The sequence below is a fragment of the Moschus berezovskii genome, chromosome 15, assembly GCF_049115385.1.
Source record: "Moschus berezovskii isolate FMDL1 chromosome 15, NW_MosBer_1.0, whole genome shotgun sequence".
Classification (NCBI taxonomy): domain Eukaryota; kingdom Metazoa; phylum Chordata; class Mammalia; order Artiodactyla; family Moschidae; genus Moschus; species Moschus berezovskii.
The window spans coordinates 16,623,167-16,635,707 of NC_142474.1; the positions used below are offsets into that span (position 1 = coordinate 16,623,167).

Here is a 12,541-nt window from a genome sequence, read left to right on the forward strand (position 1 = left end):
TGTCTGTGAGTTTGTTTTGTAAATAAATTCATTTGTCCAATTTCTTCTCAGAGTCCACATATAAGGGATGTCATACACGCTATTTCTCTTTCTGACTTATTTCACTCAGTATGACACTCTCTAGGTCCATCCACGTTGCTGCAAATGGCATTATTTCCTTCTTTTTAATGACCGAGTAATATTCCGTTGAATGTATGTACCACATCTTTATCCATTCTTCTGTTGTTGGACATTCAGGTTGCTTCTAGGTCTTGCCTATTGTAAACAGTGCTGCTATGAACATTGGGGTGCACGTATCCTTTCAGACCATGTTTTCCTCTAGATGTATGCCCAGGAGTCTCCCACTCAGGTTTTTAAAAAATTTCCTCTTTGATTTCTTCAACAATCCATCATTTGCTTGCTTGTTTATTTATTTGGGCTGCACCACACGGCATGCGGAACTTCCCCAACCAGGGATCAAACTACTGCCCCCTACAGTGGGTGACCTACCTGAGGGTGTGGGTCCCGGTTACACTGCATCTCCACCCCTCCTGCCATCTTGTTGTAGTTCTCTATGTCTTTAGTTGTGGAGAACCTATTCTGCTAGCCTTCAAGTTGTTCTCATAGAGAGTTGCTCTCTAAACAGTTGTAATTTTGGTATGTCTGTGGCGGGAGCTGAGTTCAGGGTCCTCCTACTCCACCATCTTGGCCACACTATCCATTTTCGAGGGACGTTTTTGCTAAATACAGAATTATGGACTTTCCCCCTGCTTCCAACCCATGAAAGATATCATGCCATTCCTTTCTGGCTTGCACAGCTTATGATGAGAGGTCTGCTGCTATTCTGATATTTGTTCCTCGATGTATGTTTCTTTTGATTCATTCTCAGTGGTTTATCAATTTGACAATGATGTGTCTTAGGATATAAGTTTTTTTTTTTTTTCTTTCATATGTATCCTTTTTGAGGACTACTGAGTTTCTTGGGTCTATGCCTTTATTGTTTTCATCGTATTTGGAGAATGGTCATTATTTTTTCAAGTATGTTTTCTTTTTCTCTCTCTCATCTCCTTCTCGTATGTATTTTTGACACTTGGTATTGTTTCACATCCTATTCTGTTCATTCCTTTAAAAGTATTTTGTTTTTGTGCTTCATTTTGAATATCTATTTCTGGGCCTTCAATTTCACTGACATTTTCTTCTTGTGTCTGACTCGTTGTGACCCCCATGGACTGTAGCCCACCAGGCTCCACTATCCATGGAATTTTTGAGGCAAGAATACTGAAACAGGTTGTCATTTCCCCCTCCAGGGTATCTTTCTGACCCAGGGATCAAACCTGCATCTCCTGCGTTCCCTGCATTGGCAGGCAGCTTCTTCACCACTAAGCCACCTGGGAAGCCCCCATTCTTCTGTGAGGGTTGAATTTCTTCTGCTATCAATCCTATTCAGTTTATTTTAATTTCAGATATTTCATGTATCATCTCCAAAATTTGACTTGGATTTTTTAAAAGTATATGCCCTATGCCTTTCCTCATTATGTTCATGCTTTCCTTTGTATCTCCTTATGTGTTTATAATATTATCTGTTAAGGTCTTTGCTAGCTAATCCTATCATCTGTCATTCTGGATCTGTGGAATTATTTTTCTCCTGACTCTGATCATATGTTTCTACTGCTTTGCCTGGTGAATTTGTTTTGCACCAAACCTAATAAATTTTACATTGTTGAGTGCTGGGTTTTGCTGCATTTCTTTAAACATGCTGGACTTTGTTCTGCCAAGCAGTTAAGTTGCTTGCAGATCAGTCTGAGGATTAATATCGAGCTTGTTTTATGGCAGGCCAAAAGCAACCTTTACCCTAGGATTACTTGAGCCCCACTTCAAAGGCGTGACCTTTTCAGGATTCTATCTAACACCGTGTGTCTGAATGTCTCTTCTCTGGCTGGCAGAAACTTCAACTATTCCCAGAGCTATGGGAACCCTGGGAATTACTTGGCATGCAACTTTCTCTTTTTTCTTCCCCTGGTCGCATGGAGTCTCAGCCCATGTCCTGATCAGAACTCACCTGGGGCCCAGGAAGCCCTGTAGGATTTTCTGAGCTCTATCTCTGTCAGCTGCCTTCTCTGTTAGGTTGTTCAGTTGTTCAGTCACTCAGCCGTGTCTGATTCTCTGTGACCCCACGGACTGCAACACGCCAGGCTTTCCTGTCCTTCACCATCTCCCGAAGCTTGCTCAAATTCATGTCCATCGAATCGGTGATGCCATCCAGTCATCTCATCCTCTGTCGTCCCCTTCTCCTCCTGCCTTCAATCTTTCCCAGCATCAGGGCCTTTTTCAATGAGTCGACTCTTTGAGTAAGTTGGCCAAAGTATTGGAGCCTCAGCTTTAGCATCAGTCCTTCCAATGAATATTCAGGGTTGATTTCTTTTAGGATGGACTGGTTGGATCTCCTTGCAGTCCAAGGGACTATCAAGACTCTTCTCCAACACCACAGTTCGAAAGCATCATTTCTTCACCACTCAGCCGTCTTTATAGTCCAACTCACACATCCATATATGATTACTGGAAAAACCATAGCTTTGACTATACAGACCTTTGTCAGCAAAGTGATGTTTCTGCTTTTTAATATGCTGTCTAGGTTTGTCATAGTTTTTCTTCCAAGGAGCAAGGGTCTTTTAATTTCATGACAACAGTAACCGTCTATAATGATTTTGGAGCTCAAGAAAATATCTCTGTTGTATGTCCATGTACATTTTAGCTGCCTCGGCCTTCCTGTACCCCTACCTGTCTCTTCAATTCAGTGATACAGTGGTGTCAGTTTCCCCATCTCTGTGCTGAAGGCTGGAGGCATCCTAAATGAGTAAGATTGGTGATCACCCCTTCCTGTGCATTTCCCGTCTCTCAGGGAGTCGCAGCCTGTGCTTCCTGATGTCCAATGTCTAAAAACATTTGTTTTATGTATTTCATCTGCTTTTCTAGTTGTTTATGGTTGAAGGCAAATCCCACGCACTTAATCCTTCATGGGTGGAACTGAAAATCTCTATCCTAGTTGATTTCACCATTGGTTTATACTTTAAGATATCATTTATCTAATAGATGGCGACTTCATTAAAAGTTGTTAGAGACAGTTTAAGAAAATTGTGTTGGGAGTTAGTTCATGAATATTTTTGAGTTTTACAATTCTACCAGGAAGTCAGGCTCTGTGAAGATTTTGTGAAAAGTTGAACTAGGCAAAAAGATCTTCAAGGTTAACTCGAATTGATCAAGATACAACGCATTACTTAACCTTTAAATTTGTTTTCTTAAAGTTCAAGATCTTGACAAGGATGCCAAAACCATTCAAGAGAAAAAAATAATCTCTTTGGCAGATGGTACTGGGTGAGATAAATGGATATCCACATGCAAGAATGAAGCTGAACTCTCACCTCACACCACACACAAAAATTAACCAAAAAGTGCAGCAATGACCTAAATATAAGAGCTGAAAGTATAAAATTCTAGAGGAAAACATCTGTCTCAATATCCTGATGATTTTGTTTTTCTGGAAAACCCTAATACAGCAGTTCTCATCCACTGCTGATGGAAATGTACATGGTGCCGCCACTGTGGAAAATCATTTGGTGGTGCCGCCACTGTGGAAAATCATTTGGTGGTTCCTCAATTAGTTAAACAGAGTTGTCATACGACCCAGGATTTCCACTCCAAAGTATATATCTTAAAGAATTGAAAATAGGTGTTCAAAAAAAATTTGTACAAGAATATTCATGGCAACACTACTGACAATAGCCAAAAGGTAAAAAACAACTCAAATGTTTATTGACTGATAAATATTGATGAATATGTGGCATATCCATACAATATAGTATTATTCAACCATAAAAAAATAAAATTCTGATAAATGCTATAACATGAACGTTGAAAACACTGCGCTGAATGGACAAAACCAGACACAAAGATCACACACACACACTGTATAAGTCTGTTTACATTAAGTAGCCACAATAGGCAATGTCATAAAGACAAAAGAGCAAACTAGTGGTTGCCAGGGGCTTGGCACAGGGGCTTCCCTTGTGGCTCAGCTGGTAAAGAATCTGCTTGCAATGTGGGAGACCTGGGTTCAACCCATGGGTTGGGAAGATCCCCTGGAGAAGGGAAAGGCTACCCACTCCAGTATTCTGGCCTGGAAAATTCCATGGATTGTTTAGTCCATGGGGTCACAGAGAGTCAGACACGACTGAGCAACTTTTACTCACAGGGGCTTGGAATTAGGAGTGACTGTTTAATGACAATGGGGTTTTCTTTTGAGGGGTGAAGATATTCTAAAACTAAGCTGTGATGGTCACACAACATCATGAATGTATTAAATACCAATGAACCATACACTTTTAAAATGGCGAAAATGGTTAATTTATATCATGAGCATTTTACTACAATTAAAAAATGTGTTCGAGTACACAGAGAAGGATAATTCTTGAAATTAACTAATTAAGAAACAAATTAAAGATACACAAGTGAACTTTTTAAGTTAAAAAAAATAAAAGTGAATGAGAAATCTAGAGGTTGTAAAATAAATCATGTGTTTAACTGTAAGGAAATGGTAACCCACTCCAGTATTCTTGCCTGGAGAATCCCATGGACAGAGGAGCCTGGCGTGGGCCACATGTAGTCCATGGGTCACAAAGAGTCAGACATGACTTACTGACTGAACAATAACCATTACAATAAACAGGTAGGCTTGTAGAGAATTACAATCACAAAGCAACTTTATTTTTGTCTCCTACTCTCCCTTAAAATCCAACTTGAGACTAGTGTATCAATTCTAGAAGAAAACTCAAGCCTCTGCAACTTCTCTTCATTCATGTCCAACTCTCTGTGACCCCATGGACTGCAGCATGCCAGACTTCCCTGTCTTTCACTATCTCCTGGAGTTTGCTCCACTTCCTTAGTGCATCTTAATATCATCCTGTAGTTACATTTGGGGCTTCCCAGGTGGCACAGTGGTTAAGAACCTGCTTGCCAATGCAGGAGACACAAGAGATGCCAGTTCGATTTCTGAGTCAGGAAGATCCCCTGGAGAAGGAAATGGCAACCCACTCCAGTATTCTTGCCTGGAAAACTCCACGGACAGAGGAGCCTGGCGGGCTACAGTTCATGGGGTTGTAAAGAGTCAGACATGACTGAGCATGCACATACACAGAGTCACACTTAAGGTGTGTAACAGTCTCAGTTCAGAAATTTAAATGTCCAATTCCGTTATAATCAAAATGGCTTATCACTCGAAGTTGAGGCTTCTCTGGGCCAGCTGCAGACAGGAAGCCAGCATTAGGGAAGCAAGGTCTTGCTTGTGTATTAAGGTTTCTGACCCTTCCAGGGATAGGGCCATGGGAGTGAGGAAATGAAGGCAAAGCAAGAACAAAATCCCGAGTTGAGGTGTTGTGGTAACTGGACACTGACCTGGCAAGAGTTTTAACTGTGTCTTTCTCCTGTGGACTCCTCCAGCACCCCTCAGGGCAGCTTCTCCCTCCCAGTCCTGCCATCTTCATGCCCAGAAATCCCTCAGGAGTGGTGCCCACCCTGTGGCTCTGCTTTCTGCTCCTTTGTCCGCACTGTGAGCCGAAGTTCACCTCCTGGAGGAAACCCTTGCCTCTTGTTCAGGCTCTGAGATGAGTGCGGGTCGGTTCCCTCGCACGCACACAGCCCACATCCGGTCCTAGGGAGGTGCGCACGCATGCCCTCTCCCCCACTTGCCCCATCCAGGCTCCAGGAGTGGAGGCCATACTCACCTCTGTCATTTGCTCCATCATCAAAGCACCCAGCCAGACACTGGTAGCTCATCCTTTAGATTTTTCTAGGCTGGGGTCTGTGTAGTCCACTGGATTGTCACCCTATAGGGGATGCGCATTAACTTTCCATCCAGGCCCCCTTTCCTTGGCCTTGAGGTGAGGGGCAGCTGACACCCACTACTCTCCCTGAGGAGACTCAAAACACACAAATGGCTCTCTCAAAGAAATCCACACCAAGAACTCTCCTCCTTCACCTCTAACTCTTCTTTTACACCTTCAGAGTGGCTTAGGGAGTTTAAGAGGGCTTCAGGTTTTTGACCATCTCCATTATAAATTCAGTGTATGGTATACGTATGTGCTGTCTTCCCATTTCATGTATTGTTACACGTACATTTAAATAACCATTACTGAATACAGTTAACAGCTGCTGCCCCTAATTTGTCCCAGACATGGTATTAGGCCCTATTTTACAAACATCTCATTAAAGTTGGAAGAACTGATGCTGAAGCTGAAGCTCCAATATTTTGGCCACCTGATGCAAAGAGCCAACTCATTAGAAAAGACCCGATGCTGGGAAAGACTGAGGCAAAAGGAAAAGGGGGTGGCAGAGAAGGAGATGGTTAGATAGCATTCCTAACTCAATGGCCATGAGTCTGAGCAAGCTCCAGGAGACAGTGAAGGCCAGGGAAGCCTGGTGTGCTGCAATTCATGGGGTGTCAAAAGATTCAGACACGACTTAGCGACTGAACATTTAAAGTTATTAAAAGTTTAAAGTCACTTAAGTTATTAATAGTTACAATTACCTTGATTTATCAATTTCATGAGTTCCCACAGACAACTGGCATTTAAAAATCTACAGAGTGAGGTGGTATTAATAAGATTCTCAGTGGGAAGAAATATTTTGAAACCCCAGTTGCAGAACGGTAGATCTGGAAATGATGGCAAGGGTTATTTGACCTTACTCATTGCCCTTAGGCAGCAGCTGAGGTCCCGAGAGGCTGAGGGACATGCCCAAGGTCATCACAGGGACAGGAGACCAGAAGATGGAGACTGTCACTTGCTGCAGCTCTTGTTTGTAAAAAGTATTAGATACATTCTGATGCATACTGCTAATTTTAATATTCATCAAACCAGTGGTAGAAATGATTTCTTAATGCAAAATAACTATTTCAGAGTCTTAAAAAATTGAACAATCTGGGCTTTCAACATGAGATAAAGCTGTGAGAATCCTAATCTACTGTAGAGGAGAATAATGGATTCTTAATTGAATCTGTGCCTCCGAGTGGAAGAATGATTTTTAAATGGAAAATCTCACCGAGGTGGTGATGAGAAATGAGTTTAACTAGATGAATGATCTCAAGAGAAAGTAAGACAGCAAAGCCAGGATGGAGAGTGGCTTTTTCTTAAAGATTTCAAATAAACCAAATACAGACAGTTTGTGCCCAGATAGTGAACTACTGTGCTTACTCTCATCTTCCTAATTTTCGCACTGTCTCACGTTCTGACCTTTATTGGCTATCATACCCCAGGGTTTCATAGATATTTCTTAAAAAATAAGTATATATAGAATGATGATGATATTATTACTCTATCTATCAAGTACTGTTGGCAACCCAGGACATGCCATTCAGCATTCTCAGACTTCAGGCCTGCGTTCATTTCCTGAAACACAACAAATCATATGCTTCAGGGCTGGCAGGGTGTCTAGAAATAATTTCATCCAATACACTTCAAAGATGGGAAAACTGAGGCCCAGAGAGGAAAGTACCTTGCCAGAGAGGTCACACAGTTAATGGCTCTCATCACAAAAGTAAAGCAGTTTGACATATTCATGAACTCTTGGGTAGTTCCACCCTCAGCTCTGAGGACCTTGGAGTCACATTTTGTAGCCTGAAGTGCTAATTAAACCTGAAGAATTATGGACTTACTATTTATAGGTAGGAGTGAAGACATTAACTAGGCCATGAAACCTGGGAACACAGGAGATTGTCTCCTGAGATTCACATATTACATCCAGCCTTTATATTTTAAGGAAGAACTTGGTTAATGCCATAGTCTCAACTTTCCAACTCTGATCTTCATCTTGAGTTGCTACATATGTAGCCCTGAAGGACCATGACTAGAGCAGTTTTTTGCATCTTTTGAGATAAACAGATAACTTATTTCTGATAAATGCTGCCCTCACCAATAACAAAGGTTAAAACCATCCTTCTAAAAGTATCAATTGCTTCAAAGGACTGTATTTCAAACCATTTTTCAATATTTTGAATTTTAACTGGTAATAGTCAATATGCTCTCATGAATTTAAAAGTGAAAAGGAACCCACAAAAATATTTTTTTATTCCCCATGTTTCTTTTTACTGCTTAGAGTGGCTTTCACTGTACCGCCAACATCAAATCCCTCTTAGGAGGCCTGGTGGTGCGAACAAAAGCACTGAAATCAAAGAACTTCCAAGTTTTAATCTGTCAGAGACTGTATAGTACCAGGGAAAGAGTCATGTGACCTCTCTCCATCAGTCCCATTTCAGTACAATGAGGATAAAACTCTGGAGGTAGCTCTCCTGGATACTGTGTGGATTGGCTAATTAAAGCTAACTGACCCCCTGGAAAGAACCAAAAAGTTCTATGTAAGAGCTGAGTATTTATGGGCCACTAACAGTCACAAAAACTCCTAAGAGACAGGATTCTGTGCAGACAGTATAATCTCTATTGGTGATTACTAATTACCCACTGATTTCAAAGAAAGCTTTGGGGGTTCCCTAAGAGGGAAGGGAAAAGAAACATTGTACAATGTCGTTCAACAACACCATCTTTATTCAAAAATATATATCTATGAGACATTTCAGAATATACTGCTACCGCCAATGGCAGCCTATACTTCTAAATAAAGTCCTAAATTAATATACAAATTTAAGCTTTAAAAATATTCTTTAAGAAAAAAAAAAAAAACAAAGGAAGATTGAAGACTTTCTGAGGAACATGACCTAAAGGAAAGGTCTTGGAGGCCGATGGATGTCCTAAGTGTAGGAAAACACAAAACAAACCCCGCACCCCCACCCCACCTGGTCACCTCATACATACAAGGAGAAAGGGTCATTTAAATTAAACAAATGAAGTAAAAAGTACACTTGGGGAGGATGTGGGAGAATTGAGAATTAAAAAACAAAAGCATTTCATTGGAAAAAAAAACACAGGACTAACCTCCTTATAGGAAGTCTACTAGTAACAGGTGTTAAGAGGCCAACACATTCATTTACATAATTGCTACAGTTTCATTTCTTGCTCTTGCTGTAATAATTACACACCAATCTCTAGTCAAAGACTCAATCAGATAAAACATAGCAGTGGGCAAAATCCATTATGTTATATAACATTTTCATCTAGCTGATGAGAGAAAATACCTTCTACACCTTTTTGGTTGGTTTGTGGCTGGTAAGATTCTGGTTCCTTGGTGAAAGAAAGCAGAGTACGTCCACGACGGATCTGTTTAGAAGCAAGCTCGCCTGCAAGACCACAGCAGCACACCGCATGGGGAGGGGGCTTATATGCAGATACAGCAAAGACTGGAATTTATTTTGCAATTGTGGTAGAGTCATTTACTGCCCTATGGCCTCTGGGAGAAACACTTTACAGACAGACCCATTAATTTGATAATGACAGGACGACAGGCAGTGTCGATAAGCAACCAACACACAGTCCATATTCAATCTGAAAAATAGCTTAAATGCTATGAGGTTCTACAGAGTTAAACTGCATACCTGCTGTGACTTTTCCTTGTTTCCACTTCACGGCAGGCAGGAGAGCTTCCTGAAGGGAAGCCTGTTACAGTTCTAAAAACAGACATCATCATGCTTTAACACGCTGAACTTGTAGAATCACAGGTAATTGGCTTTTTTGGTAATCCTGAAAAGAGCAATTCAAAATGATGGAGATTCTGAAGCCCCCTCCAAGGAATACCTTTTATAGCTTTTGGATTTCAGCCTCTGGGCTCTAATTCCTATTACACTATTAGGGCGAACTGCTTTCTGCCCTTTCCAATGTCAAAAATCAGCCTGCCAAATAAGAATGATTTACAGACAGCAGGCCTAGCCTTTACTAAAAGATAAAAATCCTAACTACATCATACAGTCATAATGTCAGCTGGCATGATAATGGAATTAAGACCCCTCAATTAATATCCCTCACTTTCCCCCTTCCCGAGGTGGGTTATTCAGCAACACCTGACACAAAGCACTCCTCCTCCGAGGGGCACAAGGAAACGTACAGTGGTGTGAACTGAAGGACAGACAAGCATGCACAGAGTGCGCTGCAGGGGAGAGTTTCAAGTTTAGTCACCATGCTGTGGACATGCGCCCACGCAGTGAATTAACTGGTAGTGTGTGCCCTATTCCCCCAAAGAAGGGGTCAAAGCGACAGCAGAACCCGGACTCCCAAAAAGCCTTCAGTTTCAGGGGCCCACTGTGCCATTTCTAATAACTGCCTTCAAGCTTTCACAATGTGGGGCAAGGATCATGTTTCTAGAAACATGCTCCTGAACAGAGGGTGGGACCCTTGATCAGAGCAGCCTGGGAAGGTTGATAGGAACGTTGAGCAAATACCTTATTTTTGATTCATGCTTGTGATCCCCGTGAGTCTGTCTCAGAACTGTGGCTTGATGTCCCAGATAAGATTTGAATCTTTACTGCTAGATTCTCTAGTATGCTCACAGAACACATGCACCTAACCTCTGACAACACACTGCCAGAAGTCACAACAAGGGAGAATCTGAGATTTGGCAAACTCTTTATGGCGAAGATGCTCAAAACAATTGTGCCTCCAACCTCTGGGGTGGATGGCAGCCAGGAAAGCCAACGGTTCCAGACCTGAGTCCCTCGGCGGAAGCCTGCCCTGAACTTGAACAAGCCCAGCTCGAAAAGGAGCAACTGCTTTCATGACACAGTGCTGTCATGAGGGACAAGATTCTTCTACACATGATTTTCATAACTTCTTAGGTGTACAGAGAGGGTTAAAAAGGGAAAACCAACAGGGGCATGGAAACATGAAGTGAGTTTGTATTCTTTCCAAGTATACATTGAAACTGGATTCCATTTGCCACTGTTCTCAATTGTGCTCAACAGAGGAGAGGCCGGAGAGGGAGGAGAATCAGAGTCTGTGGTTCTTTCTTGAGGATGGGGGCCGACTGAACGAGGGACAGAACCAGGGGCTTCCAGGTTATTTCCAACCATGATGTGCCCTCTTCTTTCTGCTGGTACAGATGGGAATCTGGGGCATGACACCTGCCCTAGTCAGTTGAAAACAGGTCACCAGCAGAGGGCAGGGGGGCCAAGCCCCCTGTGACGTTGGGCAGCAACGAGAGGTCTGGCAAGCTCTGAATATGGGACTTGAGTTCCTTGCGGACCTGGGTTACCCGAGCAAGCTTCTGTTTATATTCCTGAGGAGACAAAGAGTTACAGTAAGGCCAAAGAGAAAACAAGCTTCTGTTTATATTCCCGAGGAGACGATGCAGTTACGTTAAGGAGCTGATACGGACACTCAGTCTCCTGGTCTATGTGCTATGACCAGAGAGCCCCTCACACATTCAGCTAAGCTACCAGGCTCAGGGTTTCAAACGCTCAAAAGCAGGACTTTACACAAACAACGAAAGCTCTAGAGTTCGATACTGGCAATAATGAATTAAATGGTATTCAACTGAGTGCTTGAGATCTGGAAGTAAAAAGTGATGTTCTGTATTTGGAGTGTCTTTGGTACTTATGTATTTCAAAATACTTTGTAAGATAAGATAATGCTTAAGCTTTACAATTAGTTTGAAGGTTCCACCTAGACATGACTAGGAAAACCACTCTAGAACGAACTGTATTTTCTGTGTTAAACTTAGATTAACCCAGAGTTAGCATCTTCATAGACAAGGACTACAGAAGCTCAAAATCCCCACCGCCATCGCCTGGGTCAGGACTGCCCTTTCGACACACAGGCACTGTAGCCAGGCCCTGCTCAGGCCTTCTAGCAGTCAACCCTAAACACGCCCCTGGACTTCTCTTTCAGAAGCCCAGCTCTCATCAAGTCCCTCCTCTGATAAAGGGAAGCAGGGTGCCACACTATCTCCATGACTGATATGAGTGCAAGGTCTTCTAAAATTAGCTCCTGCCCACATGCTGCACAGGCAAGAGCCTGCACTGGCCATTTGTTCAGGATCCCCCTAAGCCTGAAGGGCTCTCTTTCTTCTCCTGGTCTCGGCAAGGTCCTGGCTCCACTCCTTCGCCAACTGCTGAGTCCCGCCTCTCTAGGAAAATCTTTCCTCCTCACCCAATACACTGGTCCCCACCTCCGCCAGACTTCCTGGGCTCTGCGCCCCGAACGGACTGCTCTTAGGTGCTCTCTGCAATGCCAGAGTTCTACGGTCCTCCAAAATACGACTCCCTTGATGACAGGTACTGAATATACTATTTTCTTTCCTCAGCTCCCAGCTAAAAGGTCTTGGGTAACAACTCTAAGCCAGAGGTTTATGGCTCCTTTGGGGCTCGACTTTTTTCTTTTTTAACCCTCTTTGGTGTTTCTGCAAAGACAAGGAGGCTTCTGAGACTGGGCCCTTGCTGACTCAAGCCTCTCCTACAGGAACATAACAGAGCACTGGGCTGAGACACAAAGCCCTGGGCTTAGTTCTGGCTCCGACTCCCAAGTTCCGGTGTGACTGTGGAGGTGTTCCCTCCTTTCCTTCATCCTTCTTTATCTGAAAATGAAGGAAGTGAAGCACCCATAAGGTTTTTCTTCATGTTCTAGACTTCTTC

The 12,541-nt window shown here is 42.7% G+C and overlaps 1 protein-coding gene across 1 annotated transcript in view; it reads right to left on the bottom strand.

The window, feature by feature from the left end:
* Nucleotides 1–8,552: 8,552 nt before the first annotated feature.
* The window catches only part of RPRD1B (regulation of nuclear pre-mRNA domain containing 1B), a 55,568-nt gene continuing 51,579 nt past the window's right edge, over nucleotides 8,553–12,541 (bottom strand). Inside the window, exon 7 of the mRNA XM_055437201.1 lies at nucleotides 8,553–11,187. Within this exon, the coding sequence (XP_055293176.1) occupies nucleotides 11,038–11,187 (150 nt within the window). The 3' untranslated portion in view covers nucleotides 8,553–11,037. The remainder of the gene's footprint in view (nucleotides 11,188–12,541) is intronic.